Here is a 25,094-nt window from a genome sequence, read left to right as displayed (position 1 = left end):
CATGCCAAATTCAGTTTAATAACGGAGACTTATCTGATGGTATTAATTCAGTTCTTTTGTTACTTTTTCAAGATAACTGTTTGTTGTTACGTTCATCTTTTTCACCCAAAATTTAAAATGACAAAGCACCCACAGTTTACATTTGCTTCTTGACAACATCAGGTCTGATATGAATTGATTTGACTGAACTTTGAAGCAATGAAATTAAATAAAACACTCAAGTGTAACATGAGAAGGTGCTCTCTCTCTCTATGTATTCTAATGACTAAGATGTTTTGCATAGGAAAAACCACCTCGTATGTAGCAGTACTGAAAACAGGTAGGTCTGACACATTTAGGGAAGAATAGATGAGGCTCCTTGGTTTACTGTTTTGACGTTTACAGGAAAAAAAATGCTATGTTAGACATGTGGGGAATAAGTGTGTTCTGTTTTACTCTTTATCATCAGTTGAGTAGCAATTAATAATATGGGATAATTTAGTACAGGAAAAAAAACATTATATATGCATAAAACAAAATCACTGAAATGTGATCCTGTTATTGTAATATAAGTCTGAAAAGAGAAAGATAACTGCAATGCATCTTTCTCTTTGCAGAAAAGAGTGCAGAGCTTCCATTTACCGTGCAGATGTTATCAAAGCTTCTTCCGGTCTTGAGACTGAGAAGTCTGTGATCCTGCTTGAGAGAGAGGATTTAAAAGGTCCTTATAAATATGTAGAGAGTTATTACAGTTTGTGTGAACTATCCCTTTGAGGGAGCTATTAATTCTTTAGCTTCAGTGCATTAATATTGAATTACTGAAAACACTCTGGACAATAATGGGTTATATGGAAACTTTTGCCAAAAAGATTCCGCCTCTCAAGAGAGTCGATGTGCAAATGGAATAAGCACTTCAAAGATAATAGAAAAAAAATTACAGTTTAGATATTTTAAGCCTCTCACTAGTCACAAAGCAGGTAAACAGTACTAAAAGATTACTATGGTAAATACATTTCTTTCCATAATAGGGTGCATGAGCTGCAAATCAAGACTTTCCACTCTTCAGAATCTCCATTCCTTGTGACCAGGATGTGTAGGAAACAGCAGTTTGGACCTGATGCTTTCACTATATGAATGAATTAATGAAAAATTGTCCTGTTTGAGGGAAATTCATCTTGGACAAGCATACTTTTATCCGTAGCAAAAAAATGTACGTCTGTCGCAATCTATAACACAGACTGCAGATGTGAGCAGACCAGCAAAACGAACTGTCCATATAAACACCCAACTATTTATACAATGAATCCTGTTCAATTATTTTTCCATGTATTATAACTACAGTATTTATGTACTATAACTATATCCATCAAATTGAATCCATCCAACAAATTCTCTTTAAACATAATACATATTCTGTCACACTCTTACAAACTTTAATTTTCAATTATTTTAATTTGTCCACTAATTTATGTCATGAATTTTCATATTATTATAAAATTGTAAAATAATCATAAATTACTTATATATATATATATATATATATATATATATATATATATATATATATATATATATATATATATATACACATAAATAAATAAATATAAATATATATATATATATATATATTTATATTTATTTATTTATGTATATATATATATATATATATATATATATATATATATATATATATATGTATATATATATATATATATATATATTTATGTATGTATATATATATATATATATATATATATATATATATATATATATATATATGTATGTATATATATTTTTTGTTGTTGTTGTTGTTTTTTTTTCCACAAAAAAATTAAATAAGTTTATCATCATAGTTTAAAACATACATGTAATGTTCGCTACAAAAAAAGAGACACATAAACATAAATATACCTAAAGTTGAAGAAACGCCCATATAGTTTCTCATTTCTATGCATAATCTTAATGTAGACTAATCTTAATATCTCACAATAATCTAATTTTAGAATAATATAGACTAATCTTAAAGGGATAGTTCACCCAAAAAATTGTGGTTCCCATTGACGTTCATAGTAGGAAAAGAAATACAATGGAAGTCAATGGGAACCATCAACTCTCTGATTAGCAGCAATCTTCAAAATATCTTATTTTGTACTTAACACAAGAAAGCAACTCATACAGGTTTGGAACGACATGAGGGTGAGTAAATGACAGAACTTTCATTTTTGGGTGAACTACCCCTTTAATATATATTAGCACTCACCCCAGGCCGACAGATGGCGATGATGACGTCGCGATTGTTTTCAAACCTCAGAAGAAGACAGCGGTTCAGCTTTGTTTACTTTTAAGATGACTGCTCAATTACATACATTTTCTGAAAGCACTGGCTATCTAGTTTAGAACCAGACAATAGAATGTAAGAACAAGGAAAATAAAAAAACACACACGACATGGAGGAATCGTGGGATTTTGAATTCTTGTCTCGAATGGTTGACAGTCTGGTGTCCTTTCTGTCCGAGTTTGTGGACGATTGGCTGGCCAACGACATGAGAGTTACAGTGTTTAAGATACTGTTCACCTGGCTCATCATCAGTCTCGTAGCCATCCACTTTGCCTGGAAAGTGTACGGGAACACTGTCAACGATATGTACTACAGACAGGGTGAGTATTTACAGAGGCCATTATGTTGCTCCCCCTTATCAATAATAATTCCAATAAAGCGGCAGTTGAATACAATTTTGTGACTGCATATACCTGTATTTTGTCCCCTTTGAAAGGTAGTTATTAGACTTAATATGATTGTTAATATGATTCTTCAGGGACTGGAGGACAGAATGGCGGGACACCTGACACTGCGCCTCACCTGAGTGGATGGTAAGAATTAAAAGGGGTCATATGATGAGATTTAAATGTTCTGTTACAAGCTCTTGGTGGATGAAGAAAATCTGTAAAGTTGCAAAGACTAAAGTCTCAAATCCAAAGAGATATATTTTTTTTAATCAAAGTTAAGACTGCCATGCCCCCCTAAAACAGCTCATTCAAACACGCCCCCACATGTCTACGTCACTATGTGGAAATATTTGCATAATGCCGCCCAAATGTTCACGCAAAGAAAGCGTGGTTTCAGTAACACAGTTAAGCAGCCATGTCGGGGAGATGCTGTGTGTATCTAGGCGAAAGCAAAAGCACTTTTTTTGGCCTTCAGTAAGTATGCATGCATTGGATGCAAGGATGCATTTAGAAATCTTTAAGACTACTTACAACAGAACAGCAACGCATTTTATGGACGACTGTTTCGTGAACCTGTTTTGTACACACCGACATCAGTGTGTACAAGTGAATAACATCCAATCTGCCTTCAGAGCCACTTCGATGGGAGTGCCGCAAGGGTCTATTTTGGGACCCTTGCTTTTTAGCATCTATATAAATGACCTCCCTACAGTGTGTTCGGACGTTGACATAATCATGTACGCTGATGATACGGTTATCTTCACTTCTTGGGAAAACGAGCTGGAGGTTGCTGACAAATTATCAAAAGAGATGCAAAAAGTTGCAGAATGGTTACATACGTCTTGTCTGACCTTAAACGTGGATAAAACGGTCTCAATGTTTTTTTCAAATAAACGTAAATTACAAGTAACTCAAGAAATTCAAGTAAATGGACAAACAATTAAAAATGTAAATGAAACAAAATATTTAGGTCTAATACTTGATTCGAACCTTGGTTTTAAAAGTTACATAAAAAATCTTAGTAATAAATTGAAATTTAATTTGATGAACTATAAACATATTAGAAATTCATTAACTACGGAAGCCTCAAATATATGCCTCAACACTATGATTGTTCCACATCTTCTGTATTGCATGTCTAGTTGGTCTCAGGCGTGTAAAACATCGTTAAAATTACTTGAATCATTATATAAAAGGGCCATAAAAATCCATGATAAAAAGTCTCGCCAGTACCATCACTGTAAAGTACAAAGTAAATATAACATTTTGAGTTTTGAAAACCGTATTAAATATAATCAAATTTCTGCTTTATTTAAAATGATCCATAACATCGCTGCTCCCCCTTTGAGAAAATTTGTCACATTAAATTCGGAGAGAATTTCTAGAGCCACACGGTCGACAGTCAGAGGAGAGTGCAGCGTTCCAAAACGTAGAACCACATATGGTCAACAATCATTCTTTTATAAAGCAGCGAACCTTTGGAATATTCTTCCAAACGAAATTATCTCATGCACAAACTATAGCACATTTACACGCCTGACCAAACAGTGGTTATTATTAAAGCAAACCTGTATGCACTGAATTGACTTTGATATGAACGATGTGAATTCTGAGTGAATTCTGAGTGAGTGAGTGAGTGAGTGATAGATTCCTGAAGTGGAGTGTGTTTTTATGATGTGAGTGAAGTAATGATTTTATTTATTATTCTGTATATATTTTATGAACTTTTGTACGTAGGGCCTATAACATCTACCTGTCCAGGGACTGCGGCTGGAAATTAGCATTTTTTGCTATAACCTGGCACATGACATCTCTTCTTTTTAGACTAATGTTTTTTTTGTGCATTGTCCCTGATCAAATAAAAAATAAATTCAAATTCAAACCTAGGAGAGGAGGTAATTCTGACTTTGCTACGACAATCTGGCACTTCTGAATCAGCTACTGTAGGTATGTTCTGCTATAAGTTTAAGTATTTGCTATTGAATATTCAAATGCAGAGTTTTGCGCATTGTGTGTGTGTGTGTGTGTGTGTGTGGGGGGGGGGGGGGGGGGGGGTGAGAGAGAGAGAGAGAGAGAGAGAGAGACATCACAGTGGAGTCAGCTGTCTTAAACGTCTGTGGCTTGTGTACTGCAAACACATACAAGCTTCAACACGGTCATGTGAGCCTGTTCCCCTTTGGGCTTGAACTGATAGTAAAACTAAGGACATTATTAACTGTCTTTTATTTTGAAAGATAAAGCTGCCCATTATGGAAAGGGGCGTTACATTTCCGATGAGTTCTTGCTGTGTTCGGCCAATGACAATCCACTGGGTCAGTTGGCCAATCATAGCAGACTGCACTTGTCAGAAGGAGGGACTAGAAAATGAAGCATTTGAGAGAAGCAGGACCTACAATAATATACAGTATTTGAAAAATGATGTGTTTTTTAAACATTAAAGCATGTCGACATATTCTGTTATACCAAATACACAAATAATGATATTTAAAAAAAAGCATCAAATGACCCCTTTAAGTGACCAGCCTTTCTAGTGTTCATGAACTATTTGTTAATTTTGAGTTGTGTCACATAACAAATAAACAAAATACGTGGAATGGCTTATCAAGAGCCAGTGTCCTGAAAATATATGGTACTTATAAGTATATGATGCCAATAAGATGGGCGATATATTGCATGCGATTGTCACGCGCATTTCGTCAGTAAAGCCGGTTCCCTGATTACTGCTCAATCGTCATCACCTGCTTTCAAATAGAGCACTATTTAATAGACAGAACTGTAGATCACTGACAAGCTATGCAATATCACGTTCATTATCGCAGATGAATCGCCTTCGATAATGAACACGATATTGCGTAGCTTGTCAATGATCTATGGTTCTGTCTTTTAAATGGCGCTCCATTTGAAAGCAGGTGATGGCGATTTAGCGGTAATCAGGGAACTGGCTTTACTGATGAAATGCGCGTGACAATCGCATGCGATATATCGCCCATCCCTAGATGCCAAAGCTATATTTGCCTCATCTGAATGTTACGCTGGTAGCACATTCTGATTAGTTTTTTTTCTTCCGCTGACAAGTACCTACATTTTTAACATCTGACGCTTATCTTGTGCCTCACAACACATGCTACCCATTTTAGCTTAAATTTGGATTGTTTTACCTGCAGGGGTAGCATATGTTGAGCAGGTAGTACAACATTTCAGAATACAGGAACCATTGAGTGAGATCATAGCATCTGAAGTGTACAGAGGATAGACAGAAACATGCTTTAATTCAAATGTAATAAAAAGCACTATTAATAAAACATTATTGAAAAAAAATGGCATGAAGTTCTAAACACATAAGTATTTAGTTTTAAAGGTCATTTATGCATAGCCCTGTTGTAAATACTGCTGTTTCATTGTCAAGTCTAATATTTTCAACTTTTCCTAGGGAAAGTGCAGCTGGTGATGCCATGAAAACCCACCGTGAGTGATGTACCTGCAACTGGACTAAGATCACAGACACACACAATGGCAATTACATTCCTTCAAGAAGACTAAATAATCATAACTTCTGCCACTGAATCAGTTTTACTTGTGAAGATGCAAAACTCAAGGTCCAAACACATGAATATAGGCTCTAAAATACTAGACAGAATGGTGCTGTGCATGGCAAAGAAAGCATTAAAGGAGTATGCTGTGATATATAGCAGCTTTAATTTTTTTTAGAATGCTTTAATTTATTTGGATTGAAACTGGAAGCCAGTAGATAGCAAAACTTGAACCATTCTCACACAGTATCATTTGACTAACAACTGACAGGAATACTACTCTAAATGAAGGTCCCAAATGTTCACATAGTCATCTGGTCTGTATGTAGAAATCAAACATTTAATATCAGTGTTGTAAGAAAATAGACTTGACTGTACAGAGATAAAAAAAAAAAAATAATACATCAAGTGTGCCTCTACCACGCTTTCAGTCCAAGAGGTTACTGCTGTCTCTTTTCAGTGAAAATAATAAATACTATTTGTATCTGATTATGTATTAGTTTTCTGTTATTTATTTCATAAGTAAATTGTATTTCAGTCAGTGTATAACAGTTCACATTGGAAAGCACCTTACTTTGGTTCAGGACCAAGCAGGAGTCATCCACTTCCAGGGAAAAAAAAATATTAGTGGTTAAAATAAGTGGTATTATGAAAAAAAATCTTAAAACGTGAGCTACTTTAGTGAAAAAAAAAAAAATCCTCCATAATTTTGTTGCTTCCAGACATAAAACATCCTGGAGTAAAATTATTGGAAGTCTCTTTGGGCTGATGGGGGCAGCAGCATAGCATGCACATCCATCACATTGGTTCCTGTCAGTCCAGGCATGAGTAACCATCGTCCTTCAGAGAGCTGTGAGAAAAATGTGAACGAATCATTATTGGTGAGAAAGCCTTCGATGTCCAGACCTTGAGACATGGCTTCTTTCATCAATTTCCCGTCAGTGATGGCACCAGCTGCCCCAGTGGGGCCATCCTGTCCGTCGGTTCCCCCACTGAGGAACACCGCAGCACTCTTTACTTCATCCCTACTGAGCTCAAGCCCCACCCGCAGAGCCAACTCCTGGTTCCTCCCTCCCCTGCCCTTTCCTGTCAGTTGCACAGTGGGTTCCCCTCCAGCCAGAAGACAGGTCACACCCCAGCCTTCCTTCCTCTCCTCTACGAGCATGTTCATGGTGCGACACAAGTCCCAGCTTTCTACCCCAACCTCTGGTCCAAGCTGAAGGATCTCTGCAGCGAGTTCTGGGGGAATTTCCTTTTCTTGGGAGCACGCAAAACGAGAGAGCAGCCCGTATAGTCGTGCAACAGAGTGAACGTCACCACATACGCCTGGAGACAGAATGACGGGTCGAAGTCCTAATTCAACAGCCTTACGGCTGGCACATTCAAGAGCAATAGTGTTTGAGCCAATTACGACGTTTAAAACATGGTCTTGGACTTCTGCCTGTTTTTGCACCTGCGACCCATAATGGGCTCTACATTTACTAAGCACCTCATTCATAGAGGAAGGAAGAGAGAAAGAGAGCTTATAACGATCCAAGATAGCCCAGACCTCCTCTGGTTTGAAGTCACTCGTGACTGTTGGGCCGCTGGCTATCAAATCCAGAGGATCTCCAATAACATCTGACAGAATCAATGCCACTACCTTAAGGAGAATGTGGTGTCAGAATAAATATTATGCTCAACTTACATCATGGAGTACTGCTCAAAAAGGTTTTTTGTGTTTTCTTTTGGTGATGTAATAGTGTTACCTGGGCTGGGTTGGCACACTGGGCAAGACCTCCACCCTTCAACAATGACAGGGCTCGCCTTACTGTATTTAACTCCTGAATAGTGGCCCCTGCTGCTGCGAGTTTTCGTGTCACATCCTGTTTCTCCTGCAAGGACATGGGTGGGGCTGGAGCAGGTAAAAGAGCAGAACCACCACCTGTACATAGATGCATATAAAGAAAAAATATAAACATTTCAAGATCTTTCAGAAAATACAATGTTTTTTTTCTGAAAGAAAGTTATATTTTATTCAGTAAAGACTACAAAGACATTTATAATGTTACAAAAGATTTTTCATTTCAAATAAATCTTTATTCAATGAAAGAAATCTTTACATCAAAGAATCCTAAAAAAAAAAATGTATCACCGTTTCCACACAAATATTAAGCAATTTTTAACACTGATTTTTTTTTTTTTGAGTGCCAAATTACAATGGTTAGAATGAAATAAATTTTAAATATATTAAAATAAAATCATTATTATATATTGGCAGTAATTTTTCATTAAATTACACTTTAACTGTATTTTTGATCAAATAAATGTGGCACTGGTGAGCTGACTTCTTTCAAAAACATTAAAACATCCCAATCTTTTGAATCATAGTGCACACTGTCAACGGGAAATATATGAAGAAAATAAGTTTGGGTACCAGAGATGAGCACGAGCAGCAGATCTTTCTCAGTCAGACCACTGGCAAGTTCTCGAATACACTTTGCTGACTTCTGGGCATCTGTATCAGGTAAATTGTTCTTTGCTCCTTCCATCACTGCAATTCTGCTGTTCTTCTTAAGGAGCATCTTCCTGTCCAGACATACAGATAATTTCTAGAGAACTACAGATAATTTCAGTAATAACATCCAGACTGTACTGTGTGCAGCTAAATACAAAATGAAAACCTAGCTGAAAACTCAAAAAAAGCCAGTTTGACGTCAGTCCTACATGACTATATATTATATTTTGCATGAAACCTATTTGAAGGATCAGTGAATTTTTCTTGGATTGTGATATTTTCATGGCAATTGAGCAATTCCACCCCTTATTCTTATACAAATAAATAAATAAAATTAATGAAATGAATGCATGAATGAACGAATAGTACAATAATAATAAAGAAAATATTCTGGATTTTATATTTTAATTAACAAAGTAGATAAACCAAATACTTAAAACTGTAAAATTTAATTAATAAATCATTATTTAATAATAAACCAATTTCTTGTCACATTACAGTATAATGAGAATATGTCACATTACAGTAGTGTACTCTTACTACATTTTTTGGGCAACCACTGACCAACTAGTCAACTAGTGAAAATCCAAGTATATTTTTGTGTAAATTGCTCTTTAAACAGAAGCACATTACAATATGAAATAAAAAAAGCACTTAAAATACTTACTCTTTTCCGTGAATGTGTAGTGTTTTCTGGATACCATGAGGCACACTGACCACCCCTTTAATTAGATGGTCTCCTACAATCCTCTCCACTTCGGCTGCCATCCCCAGCACAGCCTTTCCAAAGCCCACCAGATAAAGGTTATTGGTAAGTGTGAAACTCTGTCCACCTACAAGTAGTTTGTCTCCATGTCGCTCCAGACTCCTGTGGACCACTATGTCCGGCTGCACACCTTCAACCGCTGCAGAAAACACAGCTCGGGCTCGAGTGTCTAATGACGACATACTTCGAAAACACAATGATGCTAATTTCACCCGCAGTGGGTGCTTCAGGTGAAGTAAACGTGACAGAGCAATAATTTGAGCCATAATCCAATCAAACTATCCACATCAGATGAAGAGAAGCACTATAGACCTGAGGGGATAAAGAGATATAAAACAGACAGATTAGTATTACTAAATATAATCGAAAAATATCATTGACCAACAATCTTATGTTTGAATTTCAAGAAACCAGTAATTAAACCAGTAATTATTAATTAAAGCATTCCTCACATCACTATAACTATAACACACTGACGAAACAGCATGAAAACTACAGCTTTAATGTTACCCAAATTCACTCTGGTGAGGTCTAATCTCATCTGTTTTAAACCTCAAAAAGCATTATGATCTGATGTGAACAGATGTTGAAATACAGCAGGGTCACCAAATCTGCCATGGTAACATTAGAGGTTATCGAAATACGTTACTCCCACTTTTTCACTCACAATTGTGCATTGCCATGGATTTGGCAACTCTAAAATATTTTCTAAAATATTTCATATCTTCAGCGAGCCAGAAATATTTAATGTTTTCAATGTTAACTCAAAACATTAGTCCATTCTGGGACTGAGGCAAACAACTTCTGATAATTTCCCAAACTGGGACGGTGGGACAGTAATTAACTTGATGCAGATGATATCAAAATATTGACTGATATAAATGTCTGTCATTATATTTTTTAAATATTACTAAAATATTGTGTTATACAGTTATATATTTTTTTGTATTGTGTTATAATGTGGCATTTTCTTTATATCATTTATCATATTATTAAAATGTAGAAATAATGTAACTTGGACTGCATATGCCATGCAGATTAAAATGCATAAATAAGTAAAAAAAAAAAAGAAAGAAAAAGAAAAAAAAACCTTATAAGACAGGCACAACTAAACGACCAAATGTAATCAACTATAAACAAAATGAATACATAATACATATTTTCTATCACAACATCAGTGTCCTTGAGATCCCTTTTCAAACACCATCCTAACACAGCCTTCATTGAGTTTATGAGAACGTACCTGCAAACTGTTCCTGGCAATTCTGAAGCTCTTTTAAGAGCTGACAAAATCATTAGAGAACTGCTTATACACTAGAGCCTGTGTACTGAGTGAGTAATGATTGACTACAGTTGATCATAGGGCAGAGAGAAGTTTTTCCGAGCTACCCAGTTACAAGATGTTTGTGGATTCATCAAGAGTTTATCCCAAAACAGTTGTAGGAGGTACCACAACACCCTTGTGACACTTAAGTTAAAGTCCAGTAATGGAGGTTGTCATTGTTTACACGTCTCCGAATGCACCACCCTTGAAAACACACATGTGTTCCTTTATACTCCAACATCTGGTCACTTCTACCATAGAAAATAACATAAAAAAGTCTAAATAACGTCTTGGCGTCATTTTTATTTTGTATATCAGTCATGTCCGTTAACGTTATACACATTCATAGTTCTAACTATTGTTTTTTTCCTTGCGACTCACATGACGAAAGTCGATCAACTCTCGATCAAAAGGGAAATAGACCACGAACATATACTGCAAACAACAACAACAAAACATGCCAGTGCCACTCCGAATCTGTGAATTAATCTTTTAAAACAACGAATCGTCTAAAACCCCGACTCGTTCCATGAAGTTGGCGAGTTCGTTCGATAAAGTCTAACAAATGAAAGGCTCCTTCACAGCCCTAACTCGAATGCTATTGGCTGGAACTATAGTCAGGCAGAAAAACGAGTCAGTAGAGATCAGGAACGACTCGTTCGTTCTAAAAGAGTCATTCACGAAGAAACACGACAACAAAGTGACGTTTGTTCTGCAGAAGCGAAATTATCAACAGAATAGTTCATTTACCGTGTTTTACACGAATACATTTATTATGACGTAGGAACTTTAACTGATTTTGTTTACGATTGACAGTGCACATCTTCTTTGTTTACCATTAACAGTGCGCCTGCGATAAGTGGCCATCTATTACATTAATAGAAAGTTAACATAAAATCAACATATATGCTACTTCAGCACTACGTTAATTTGCTTTGTGTAAAAAGACTGTTCTAAATAAGCAATGACGTTTTTTCTTCAAAAGGTGGCAGTATTCAACAAGTCAGCTAATATAAACCGAAAACTAAACAAAAAAACAACAACATACATTTGTAACATTCAAAACGCGTGAAATGGCACACTAAAGTATGTACATATTTAGTCATACTTCAGTTAGCCTATTTTGTTTCACCAAAACAGCTGAGGTGACAGCGTCATACTGTGTATGACATCAATCTTCCTGTTATCAGTGTCTTCCAGCTCCATCTGGGGAGAAGAGTACAGTACAACATCACAAGCCCTCATTTACAACAACTTCACAATAATTTTCATTGTGCAGGAAAGTGGAAACAATGTGTCAATTTTCACGACTAAAACCTGCATTCTATTTCATTGTCTTTCTATATCTCAAATGTTCATTGAAGATCCAGGGAACATATGTTCTTCATGAGCCAGTACTTATAGCCTTAAAGGTACAGTCCACCCAAAAATGAAAATTCTGTTATCGTTTCCTTCTCATGTCATTCCTAACTTGTACTGCATTTCTTTCTTCTGTGAGAACAATTCTTTAATATATATATATATATATATTATGTGTCTTCCACAGAAGAAAGCAAGTCAAACAGATTTAGATTGACATGAGGAGTATATAGCCCCTTTCACACTGCACGTTGGACCCGGAAAATTGCCGGATTGCCTTCTGTGTGAATGCAAACACATCATTGCCGGGTTCAGTCCCAGAAGGAGATCTGTGTGAACAAAAGCCAGAACAAATGCGGTTTCTTATACCAGTTTTTTTTTTATGGCAGATCAAAGTTTGCGATTAAAAAATATGTGCAAACTATAATGAGGCAGAGATCAATGAGCTCCTCACTATCCGCGCTGAAGCTGAGATAGTTTTCGACTCGTACATTATACGTGACATCCTTATGTTATGTTTGATTACGGGACCTTTACGGGTTGTGTGTGAACGCACGACCATATTCCGGGAAATCACTGACAGTGTGAAAGGCGCAAAATCTAGCAAACCAGAAACAATTGCCGGGACACATTACCTGTGTATTTTCCGGAATCACAGTGTGAAAGGGGCTTAAGATGACACAGTTTTCTATTTCTGGGTGGACTATGCATTTAAGAGAAATTAACAGTCATCGCTTCAGTCAGCAAGAAATCTTACAAGTGTTTATACTGTTTAAGGTAATTGGCTATATTTATCATGCCATAATTTCTGCTCACTACCTCATTCTCCATGGAACTGACATCATTCCACTACCTCAGCAGTCAGTTAAATAAAATAACTGCTCTTGAGCCTTTTATCACTTTAATCAGACTTAATAAGCTTTTGTTTTTGCACTAAAAAACCTTTTATCTGCACTGCTGTTCACTTCATTGATTTGAACTCTATCTGCCTTTTGCCTTGCGCTGCTTTATTTAATTTTATTATATGTCTTTTTTTAACATTCCCTTATTGTATAGTTGTATCTACATTTTATATTTTGATCTAGATTTTTAGGCTTTAATGTTAATGTTATCTGTGTGCACCGGGGGTCTGAGAGTAACGCAATTTCGATTCTCTGTATGTATGTACTGTACATGTGGAAGAATTGACAATAAAGCAGACTTGAACTTGAACTTGAATTTGTCATTTGATGATGTTTTATAAAATTAACTGGCATATTTGTTTTAAGTAGGCCTATGCAACAGAAATTTGATTGACACCAATAAAGCCTTGCAGACACAAAACTAGCTGAATGTGCTGTTCTCTTTTGTTTGTGTTGCAGTTCTGTCATGTTTGTTTGTTGTGCTATCTATTGCAGCATTTTTTTGTGTTGTCACGGATAATTGATGTACAGAAGGTTTCGTAATTCTCAGGTGGGTGCAAATAGCAGATGGGAAGAGGTCACTCTGCTGGCTGATATTTCCCTTCTGCAGCACCAGTGACCCTCATAGAGTGACTTCTCTATGCGTATCCTCTCACATCCTTTTCATCTCTCCCATCTTAATGGCAAGTTGGCAACCATATGCTCTGTTATTTTATAAAGGGCTCATATTTGGCTACTGTGTAGGGTAGAATGTGTCAAGCCACTGGAAGTTTTCCATCAGTGATCACTTATTTGCCTATGAGGAACCTAAGAGGCCTAAGAGGAACAATGAGAGGATGATGGACTGGAACGACAACTATGACATACAGATATGATAGCAAAGAACTGGCAGGTGACTTTCAGAGCATACTAAGAGAGGCTGCGATTTATGAATACTCAGCAATAAGAAACATCATTTGCATGACTAGAGGGTATCTGGCATCAGTACAGGAGACAAGCTCTCAGAGGTCTCTGAACTATCACTTTCAATAAATGACTAAGATGAATCACTTTACTATGTGCAATTAGATCTTCTCACTTTTTCATTAAAGCCAGTATGGGGAATAATGGTAAGTGGAGATGGAAACAGAATTAGCAGGCTTGAATACTTTATCATATTCTGTTGCACATTCATCGCCAACGTTTTTCCTCGATTACACCATCACTCTTGTTATTCCATTAGAACAAAAACAAAGAAGAAATCACTCTTTCTCATAACTGTATTTGGCTTATGAGTGGCCATCTTATTGCCATTGTACTTTAAATATCCTGAAGCTTCTGGCTGTGATCTACATTCATATATTATGCAGAATTTGCATGAAGCAAAGTTCTTTGATGGTTTGTATCTGGGGTTCTAAATGTGGAATATGTTCACTTGAATGACAGTCCATAAAGTCATATGCTCACAATTATTATGCATCCACTGAGGTTTATGTAGAGATTTTACCATGATGAGATAAAATAAAACCTTGAGGTGAGAGAATCATGCACTTATTTTAATATTTTAATAAAGCAAACTAAACTGAACTTGACGGCCAGTGATCATCATGCATTTTTGTTATACAAAAAAAGAGTAGATTTAAAATGTTTATCTATGATTTGATTTTAACTAATAATCTATAATTTTGAGCAACATGATAGTGCAACTCATATGCTTCCAAATGTACACATCCCTGCACAAACAAACAAATAGTTTTAGACACTTAAAAAAAAAAAAATTCACATGACTTTGACATGAAATTTGAGTGTTCACCTTTTGTTTTCTCAACATATTACACATGAACCCACTGCCACAGAATCAAACCCACAAACCATGTCATGCGGTTCCCTGTCATTTAGCTGCATGCTTTTGCAGAGCTTCATAGGACAAAGGGATTTCACAGACTTCCTGTCTCTCTTCATTACCTTAAAAGGGTGATTATTATTGTGACTATGCATTTGCCAATTATTCAAAATTCTCAGAAAGGCCACCTACAGTGACTCTCCTAAAGTCCATCAGAAGGCCTCAGGTCTTCAGCCTCTGAAGCATGGGGAGTGACAGCTTAGAGTTTTCACAATAAATAGACTCAACTGAAGAATCCATGTCTTATAATGAAAAAGACAGATGGACAGAGACAAAAGAGAAATATGTGAAGAATCTGGACATGAGAGAAGCTGAGGGAAGAAGGAACAAAAACAAGCACACTGGAAATCTAACTAAAAATTTACTGTATTTTAATAAAAACCTTACAGTTATGGTAAAGATTAGTCTTTCTGGAGGAAATATAATGAATACAATACATTGGGCAATAGCATGCAGGTGATCCCTCTTCACATGACAACATTTCTTCTGAAGTAATTAGGCCAAATTCAGAATTTTCAGCTGTGCCCATTGTTTTTAATCATAAATGTACTATTGCAGACAAAAGGAATTTCAATAGGCTTATTTTCCTTCAGCCTGGACTGGGTTCTGCAATTCCATATGTCCAAATGTATTATTTAAGAATTACATGCACTGGCTTATAGTCTCTGTTATAATGGTAAATAAATAAATAAATAATATTGGATTAAAAAAATGTCTTATGCTCACAAAGACTGCATTTATTTGATAACAAATAAAGTAAAAACACTACTATCGTGAAAAGTATTTACAACTGAAAATAAATTAGCTTCTTTATTTTAATATATGCTAAAATGTAATTTATTCCTTTTTTTCAGCAGCCATAACTTCTGCCTTCAGTGTCACATGATCTTCATTTTTTTCTCCTCTCATTTGTTTCCATATTTACTTATTAGTTCTATCCTGTTCTGATTCTGTTTATCATCTGTCCATTTAAGCCCTCAGTTTTAGACAGTTTCTTGTCGGTATTGTTTGTATGTTTCAGCTGTATTTATTTCTCCCATTGGATTTATTACTGTAGACTGTTAGTTTGTTGATTTCTCCTGCATTGTGTGCTTGATTCTGCACAACACGTTACACCGCAACCTTTGGGTTACGAGTCTGATGGTCTCTAACCATTAGGTCAAGACTGATTTGGTGCCCCAGAAACATTTCTTATTGTTATCAATGTTAAAAAAAGTTGTGCTGCTCAAACATTTTGTGCAAACTGTGATCCATTTTTTCATTTATCAGAAAGTTCAAAAGAACAGCATGTTTTGAAATCTTTTGTAATATTATAAATGTCTTTACTGTCACTTTTAGCAGATTTAATGCATCTTTGCTGCATAAAAGTATTAAGTTTATCGTTTAAAAATATAAGTTGTATATTAATTCAGAATTGTACCTGCACTTATATAGCCTGCATATAGCCATATTATTAAATTAAGCTGAATAAGCTCTTTGCTTTTTTCATGACTTGTCAGCCAAGTTCAGGAAACCTCAAACTGATTAATGTACTTTCCTTTTAAACAATGCACAGGTATTTCAGTTGTCCGCTGTATTTTTACTGTAATTGCAGAAAATGTGGTTTTAGCATGCGTGATTTTGAATGCGAAATGACATTTCACAATCATGGCAACAGCGTATTATTTCTTCTTAGCATCAACCACATCCTGTTTCCCGTTCACTTTTGTTAAGCAGAACCCTTGTGATCTTCTAAGAATGGGCAATTCCCTTGACAAAAACAGAGATAAATAGAAAATGCCATGCCTGTGAGTGCAGGAAGAGTATTGCCCATTTATGGCTCTTCAGAAGCATAGTGCTAAATTAGCAAGTGTTAAATGATTAAATTTGATTTATATACATCATTTGTTCAAGGGTGGCTGCTACTTCAAAACTGTCAGCCAGTTTTGAGGTAAACAAAGAAAAGTTGATCCTAAAATACTATTTATTATATGAATGACTCGAGTCTACAAGTCGTTGCTGTAAAAGATCCTTGAAAGGACTCAAATCTCTCAATCTGTTTCCAGCCCTTTCAAGCTATAGGGGAAAATTAAAGTGAGCTTCTCATGACTTTTGACCAAGGCTTAGCATGATAGAAAATCAGCCTAAATACACTTCCTATTCTCTGAAACCAATCACATTCACCCCTGTATTCAGAGACTGTCTCCTTTTTGACAGTTTTATTGTTTTTAATGATTAAATAAGATCTAAATCTTGTCAAGTCAAACAGAAACTGAAATATAAAGTATCCCCAGAGCACACATCTATATTTACAAATAATATATATGTTATGTCAGTGTGAATATATTGTGACAGCAGTATCATGTGAATGTAAATCAACCTACATCCTCCTAACACTTTAAAACAAATACATTTCTAATTTATTTAATTTGCTATTTAATATGCCAAAAGTCTAATTTCCAGAATCTTTTTTTAACGAGACTTACCTTTGAATGTATTCTTGATACTTGTAACTTGATTGTCATAACTTAATTTTCTGTTTCAGACAGAAAAAAAAAGAAGAAAGAAAGTTTTTAAGGATGTTTCCTGCAGTCAGAAGTAATAATTCAACATCATCTTCACCAGAGGGGTCTAATGCTGTGGCAGCATAATTATTGTTATCAGGGACCCCTGTCAGGTCGAGTACGAAACAAACCCAGGGGTGCCCAATCAGCCAGAAAACATAGATTCATCTGCAACTCACACATATATAGGGTGCATATCTAGCAAATGATTTGTTAAACTTTCAGTGCCTGCCTGTTTTTCTTTGTCTTGTTCCTTTTTCTGAACATCTCAAGGATCCCAGAGCTTTATCCCCCTCCATCTTTGAATATCTTTGTGGGATTAACTGTGATAAAACTACAAAGAACTTGAAACATTTCTTCTCTTCTTCGTCTTTCACAAGACTGATGGATTAATCCATTGTATGAAGCAAGTGAATTCTAAAGATTTTTCTGTCAACATAACACATTTAGGAGAGCTCCACAATCCAAATAGCCTTGTATTTTTTTTATTTTTTTTTGCATTGAAATATTTTCTAGATTTTATTTACCAGACCAATATATTAGGCTGGGGCTCCTGCACAACAGAAGGGATTCCTATGAGCAACAGTTTCTATCTAGTTTTCATTCAGACATTTTTTTCCTTAATGGGATTAAAAATAAATAAATCTATTCTAGCAGATTTATCAAAATGAGATGCTGAAAAAATGCAGCAAAATAATATTTTCCTCACCGTTGTGTATTTACTCAGCTGTGGTTCCTCAATTAATGTGATGCCATCAATGAGAACAGAAGGAACACAGCTGCAAGATACCAGATGATTCAATGCCTGCCTCCCTTATTTCATCGTCTATCATGTTACAACCAAATTGTCTAATTGGCAAACCAATATGTGTATAATAAAACAATGTACAATGTAAAAATATGTTTAATTTGCACATACAATACACATCACCTGAACAAAGAATTTTTGCATATCACACAGTGTATTCCTACCCACATTTATTTATTATTATATCATTAATCTTTTTGTCTATTGATTTTAATCAATGCTATTTTAAAATCATTAATATGCTATTGTAATTTTATATTTATTATTAGTATATTAATTTTATTGTTTGCTTTATGTTTATTAATTGATTTATTTTTAAATATTATTATTTAGGTTACTTTTTTGTTTTTTGTTTTTATTTCCTGTTAGTAAATTTTAGTGCTTCAGTTTATTTTTGTTTGTCATCAAGGCAACATTCCAAATTTTGGTTTAGCTCATGATTTCATGAAAGTAAATGGACATGGTTGCTGTCAAGATCCAAAAAAGCATAATGAAAGCAGTGTGAGGTCGTGACAGATTTATGTGAGGAACAGGCTGTCATTTGAGTAAGAATCCACTGAAATCTCAAATAATTTGCACTTCATTCGCATTCCACCTTGCCATGTTGTGCTTTATGATTTACAGAAAACCTTTGAAAATGCATTTGGAACATCAAGTAAATGATACAAATGACTGACAGAACTTCCATGTTTGGGGTGAACCATCTCTTTAAATCAGGGTTAGGGAGGAAGGATGGAGTTGGGGCTTGTGAGGGGAGACTAGATTCAAAGTCAATGTAAGGTCACAAATACTGTAAATGCTTACAGTGATGTCAGGGAATGCTGATACTGCAAATGTTTCTTGCTTTAAAATATGTGCTACAACACAGGTATGGACAGCAGCATTCACTCTGTTTCTGTAAAAAACACATTCACACATCCCCTTAATTAGATAATATATTCATACTCAGGCACAAAAAAAAATGTAAAAGAAGCCAGAAATGTTAAAAGAGAAGAAGCAAACCCTTAAGAGAGCACTTTCTTCTTTTAAAACGTCTCCATTTCTGCAGAAATTAGGTCAAGAGAAGTGTGATGGAGTGGGGCTGCCTTTGAAGCAGTTTTTTAACCCGTAAATACTGCATTGAGAGTGGGATTAGATATAGCTACTTGTGGTGGAGAGGGACGACTGGAAGGGAGAGGTGAAGATTGATGGCTTTTCTCTGTAACGTTGCACTTTTATTGCCCAGGGACTCCTAAAAGGGCCAAATGTTCCCCTTCTTCAATAATCAAGTTGTTCCACAGATAGAACAGGAACTTCATTGTCTGATTTGAGCAGGAAGTGAGAATATGCCATGGTCAAATCATCTGTTCTTCTTCAGGCTGCATCCATTCATCAGAGCTGTCTTCAAATGTATATGCTGAGGGAAAGTCAAGAAGCATCTGTTCCAGCTTAATGCTTAATTAATTAACTTAATTAATTGATTAAGACTTAATCTGTTCTCACGTAATGCTTGTTATGTGAAGATCTGGATAAAAAAAAAAAAATGAAATCTTAAATGCTTAAATATAGCTAGTGACACAATCAAATTCAGCATGAATACATCAAATAAACATGGTTTGAATTCTCAAATGTTTATTTTCTCTCATTTGAAATGTAAACAAGGGCGTGAGCTGTATTGGGGTAAAGTACAGACAAATGCCTGATCTCAGAGTACTGGCTGGCAAACTAAAAACACACCGCAAGCCAATTGAAGCTGTTAATTAGGTCCTAAGAGAAATCTCCTCTAGTGCAAAATCACAGCACTCATACATTTAACAGATAATTAACAATGCTGGAATATTTTTTTGTTGAAGACATCTGTGAGATTTTGCTTCTCACATTTATTTTTAACCCATATCACTTCATCCCTCACAGCTAGAAACATCCATAGGAATTCACAGGAATAAAATATTAGAATATAAAAAAAATAGGCTGATAAAATAGACAGATTGATAGGCTGCATTTATTTGACAGTAAAAACATCAATATTAAATATTATAAATAATCTAAATATAAATAATATGGAAAAATATTATATATATAGAATATATATTAATTAAATGTAATTTATCCCTGCTGATGGGAAAGCTGAATTTTGTAATTCCAGTTTTCATTGTCATCCTTCTAATAAGCTGATTTGATGATAAAGAAACATTTATTATTATCATCAATGGTAAAACAGTTGTGCTGCTTTTGTCCTTATTTGATGAATAGACAGTTCAAAAGAACAGCATTTATCTGAATGCTTTTTATATTATATTTCTTAATATTATATATAATATTATTTTTCATTGTAAATGTCTTTACTGTAACGTTGATCAATTTATTGCATCTTCGTAGCCCAAAATCGTTTGGTACTTTTGTACATTTATCTAAATATATAGAAATAAGCAAATAAATAAATAATGAATAAATATAGTCTTTAGAAAATGTAAACATTACATAAATATACTGTAAAATATACATTCATATTATATAGATAGATAGTAAAATATATAATGACAATATACTTATATACAATATACAATACAATATACAATATACTGTAGTGTGTGTGTGTGTGTGTGTGTGTGTGTGTGTGTGTGAAAAATAATTTAATAAAATTATAAAATACAGCGCAGGCACTCATAACCGTGCTGTACTGGTAATATACTCACAACTTAAGGGCATTGTTCGGTACAAAGCACAAGATGGACTTTCATGAGACAGAAAGACAGGTGCACTCTCTGCAGGAAGTCATGGAGGTCCACAGTATGAGTGTGAAGTCCCACTGCAACAGAATAAACATCACTCTGTAAAGATGAAACTCTCTCAGTCAGTGTCCGCTGTTATAACCCCACCCTTTCATCCTCACCCTTTCATCATAGCAGAGGTCAGGTCTGACAAATAGGTTAGAGAAGTCCCTCGCTCCATCTCTCTGTCACTGTCTCCATCTCTCTCTTCACAGTCTAGCTTTCAAAACAAGATGCTTTAAACAACAAAAACAGAAAGCTCTAGGTCTCTTATACAACACTCAGATGCTCAAAGTAAAGCTCTCATAAAAAAGCAAAATTCATTTTAATCAAAAGAAAGATTGCTACTTTTATGCCCTAAAATTAGGTTAAGGATTATTATTTTTTTTAGATAGAAATATAAACAAGTTAACATTTATTAATATTCCCAACCATTTTGTAGGACATCTTGCTTTATTATGCAAACTTCAAGTGCAAAAACCTTCTATATATTTTATTATGAATTATATTTCTTTGTCCAGTAAAGAGACATGCAAGCTCACATCTATTTAATATGCCACAAAATGAAACCACTTACTATTGATCATTATGGCACTTCACGCTAAATAACCCATTTAAAGTGTATACAATGCAGGAGCTGCAGTAAACTTAAAAGTGAATTGAAAGTGCACAAATTTTTCTCACTCAGAAGCCCTAAAAAAAAAAAATATATATAAAAAAAAATAAAAACCATTAACTGAGGTCTAAAAATGGCTGCTGCGACCGTGTGGGTGATTGGCTTGGTAAACAAGCCTTTTCTCAAAGTAGGACAGTTTCATCATTTGGAAAAAAAGACAGATTCTATTTAAAAAGCTAATAATTTTGAGGATATTGAGATAATTTAAACAAATAAGCTATATGGAACTTTAAATATATTATCAGGCAAAACATTCTTTCAATGCCACAACATTTTTACCCAAATAACCAGTTTCCTTCAAGCTCTAAAGTAGATTCAGGGCTATTTTGAAGAGTATTATTTTTTCGTAAGCCAAATTAAAGATGTCAGGCAACGTACAGAGGCTTGGCTTCCCACACACTGTGAGGGGAGATTCAATTTTGATTAATTTCTCACAGCTAGAGGTGGCGGCTATGGGCTATAGCTTGATGAGCAATGTTAGTCTTACTCTGATCCATGGCACAAGGGAGGTCACTAAAACTTCACTCGGCTTTAGTTTGACCTGGGTCAGCCCATGGTTCTTGCATTTCTTGAACAGTATCTAATAACTGAATTCAATGGCTGCTTTATAAGAGGAAACATATTTTCAGTAATGTGATTTCAGCTGTTGCCTACTTGAGAAATGTATAATTTTTTATTCTATCTATGTTCTTAGTTGATAAACAGAAAGATCTAGTGTGGTAACATTATGGGACAAGAATAATCTGCAACACCTACAAAAAGTCCAGCATTTTTCCCCATGTAGTCTAAAAAAAACACATGATGCATTTTTCTTGAAGTTGCATTTAAATTTCACTATAAAAATGTCAGATTCTTCTTCGGATACATGCAGAAAGGATTACGGCAGATGCTATCATGGTTAATTTGCCATCAATATTCAGTCGCTTCACACAAGAGACTTTTTTTTTTACATCTCAGAGAGGTTACAAGGTGTTTTTTGCAGCTCTTCGCCTGCAGGGAGTTGACCTTGTCAGTGATATTTCTGTCTGAGGGCCTGGAGGCATTTCACAGACGCCACTGCCACTTTTTGGCAAGTAGAGAAATGGCGGGTTGCTGCAGAAACAGGACCGTCGGGACTCGGGAGGGGAGATGCAGCAGATTCCTGCAGGCTGAATTTCAGCACATCTGCAGAATAAAGATTGACTGTAAAAGAGCAAATGCAGCCATCACTGTAGAATACCGGTCTTTAAATGTTGATTAATTAAAAGAATCACTCACCCAAATATGAATATTTTCTGAAAATTTACCTTCAGGCCATCCAAGATCTACAGTATATGAGTTTGTTTGTTAATCAGAAGAAATCTGGAGAAATTTAATTCAAACCAGCTTTCGGCTATATATAAACCCTTCATCTGTATTATTGCTTTCTCCATTGAGAGTACATTTTCAGTAAATTTTCATTTGTATTCCTTTAAATGTGAAAAATACAATAAATATAAAACATATATTTTGCTTTCAAAAAGTGTTCCCGTCGCTTCATATAACCCAGATTGCATGTCTGATGGCAGACAACGACTTTTCATACCTTTTGTGGACCTTGACACTGTTATTTCCTTGGCAGTCTATGGGACAGTCTCAAGCCTCCAGGTTTTCATCCAAAATAACTTAAAATTGTGTTCCAAAGATGAACAGAGCTTTTACAGGTTTGGAACCACATGGGGGTAAGTGATTAATGACAAAATGTTCATTTTGGGGTGGAGTAACTCGACCAAAAGATCGAGACTTGAACTCTGCTAGAACAATCCATGACTTTCAGTGACATTTCAACTACTCTTTCAAATGTCGACACCATCCATTGCAGGATGGATGGACACAATTTAATGTTTACAAAATAAGATTACATCCTTCCACCTCATAACTGGGCTACATTCTGGGGGGTTGCGCAGTGGATAAGACACATGCCTTTGGTGTGAGAGACCCGGGTTTGAATCCACTGTGAGACACCAATGTGTCCCTGAGCAAGACACGTAACCCCTAGTTGCTCCACTGACATATATTGCAATTGTAAGTCGCTTTGGATAAAAGCATCAGCTAAATGAATAATGTAATGTAATTCTAATCTTAAAATCTTAAATCACTGAACAGGTCAATGACACTTGCTGGTAGCTCCACTTTAAGCAAATAGATATCTTCATTTATGAACCAATTTACTTAAGAGATCCCTCCAGATAGCAGGCTGGGTACAATAAATGGAGTTGTCCTAATGGAAAAATCTTGTTGGAGGAGCAAGAAAGTTAATTTAATTCATTCCAGCTCCAGTGAACCATCTCTTATTGTCCTTAACCAACAACTGGGACTGCAATGACCTATCTCTGTTGTGCTCATTCAACAGAGATATGACAGCAAAATGATGATTCAACAGCAAAATGAAAAAGACCTGTTTCTGTGGGCCGTAAAATAGCTAAAAGCGGATTCCTTAGTTTCCAGAAGAGATCAGGTGTGCTAAAACATTAGGCACATTTAAATCCAGACTCGAAACTAATCTGTTTAGCTGTGCATTTCGTGAATGAGCACTGTGCCGAACTAATTGCACTGTATTTTATGTACTAAACTGTATTTTATGCAATCGGAAATGATTACACTGTATTTTAAGTATAATAATTTTCTATTTTTAACTGTATTACATTTATTTTAAATAAATGTTTAAATCATTTTCAAAGTTTTTAAAATTCCTTATTTTATTTTTGTGATTATTTTTAATGATTATTTTACTTTCTTTTATGTAAAGCACTTTGAATTACTACTGTGTATGAAATATGCTATATAAATAAACCTGCCATGCTTTAAGTAGTATGCACTTGGATTACATACTTCAACAATCTTGGTTTTATTTACATCTTCTAAAAACTGTGTTCTTCACTGTGTTCTTCAAGACCTATCACTACTGTGATTCTCCTGAATGTGGTACAAACTAAGCAGCTTTCAGAATGCAAAATGAAAAAGACCTGGCATTTTATTGCCATTGAATTACTTATGATTAATATGATTAAAAAGTCTACAGTACAATACATATAAATTTGATATGATTTGTGTCATACCTTGGCCAATTTTGCTGGCATTGATTTTGTTTTGTTTTTTTGAAAATTTAATTGCATTAGATCCTGTCAGTATGAGAGCACTTGGCATGATGCCAGGGGTAGCTGACAGAAAGCAATTAAATACCTGAACAGGAACCCTAGAAGGAACCTCCTCCAGTTTAATTCTTTGGAAAATCCTTAGCTCTGTGTGTTGGTGATTCTTAATTATCCCTCCTTTTTTCCTTTTTACCTGGCTCACCTTATTGAGTCTCTAGCAATCTTTCAGTCTTGGACG

At 35.2% G+C, this 25,094-nt stretch overlaps 2 protein-coding genes across 3 annotated transcripts; one reads left to right on the top strand and one right to left on the bottom strand.

The window, feature by feature from the left end:
- Positions 1–2,277: 2,277 nt before the first annotated feature.
- Positions 2,278–6,725, top strand: LOC132151664 (T-cell leukemia translocation-altered gene protein homolog). The gene is made up of 3 exons (XM_059559953.1): positions 2,278–2,637; positions 2,796–2,850; positions 6,137–6,725. The coding sequence occupies exons 1-3, from the start codon at positions 2,427–2,429 to the stop codon at positions 6,177–6,179; spliced, it is 309 nt and encodes a 102-aa protein (XP_059415936.1). The 5' UTR covers positions 2,278–2,426; the 3' UTR covers positions 6,180–6,725.
- A 204-nt stretch (positions 6,726–6,929) lies between these two features.
- LOC132151250 (glycerate kinase-like) lies at positions 6,930–11,357 on the bottom strand. 2 transcript variants are annotated; one of them, XM_059559361.1, is made up of 5 exons: positions 11,205–11,357; positions 9,401–9,811; positions 8,653–8,804; positions 7,985–8,160; positions 6,930–7,878 (listed from the first exon to the last, which is right to left on the bottom strand). In XM_059559361.1, exons 2-5 carry the CDS (start codon positions 9,763–9,765, stop codon positions 6,982–6,984), a joined length of 1,590 nt encoding a protein of 529 aa, XP_059415344.1. In that variant the 5' UTR covers positions 9,766–9,811; positions 11,205–11,357; the 3' UTR covers positions 6,930–6,981. The 2 variants fall into 2 exon arrangements, with proteins under 2 accessions (XP_059415344.1, XP_059415345.1); XM_059559362.1 differs by lacking the exon at positions 11,205–11,357 and adding an exon at positions 10,743–11,137.
- Positions 11,358–25,094: the final 13,737 nt, after the last annotated feature.

Source organism: Carassius carassius, chromosome 10 (genome assembly GCF_963082965.1).
Source record: "Carassius carassius chromosome 10, fCarCar2.1, whole genome shotgun sequence".
Classification (NCBI taxonomy): domain Eukaryota; kingdom Metazoa; phylum Chordata; class Actinopteri; order Cypriniformes; family Cyprinidae; genus Carassius; species Carassius carassius.
This window is presented reverse-complemented; position numbering and strand designations above follow the sequence as displayed.

Coding starts and splice junctions, on each gene's coding strand:
- LOC132151664 (XM_059559953.1), top strand. CDS start 2,427: ATGGAGGAATCGTGGGATTTTGAATTCTTGTCTCGAATGGTTGACAGT. Junction 2,638..2,795: donor CGATATGTACTACAGACAGG/GTGAGTATTTAC, acceptor ATGATTCTTCAG/GGACTGGAGGACAGAATGGC. Junction 2,851..6,136: donor GCGCCTCACCTGAGTGGATG/GTAAGAATTAAA, acceptor AACTTTTCCTAG/GGAAAGTGCAGCTGGTGATG.
- LOC132151250 (XM_059559361.1), bottom strand. CDS start 9,765: ATGGCTCAAATTATTGCTCTGTCACGTTTACTTCACCTGAAGCACCCA. Junction 8,805..9,400: donor CTACACATTCACGGAAAAGA/GTAAGTATTTTA, acceptor ATGTCTGGACAG/GAAGATGCTCCTTAAGAAGA. Junction 8,161..8,652: donor GCTGCTCGTGCTCATCTCTG/GTACCCAAACTT, acceptor ATCTATGTACAG/GTGGTGGTTCTGCTCTTTTA.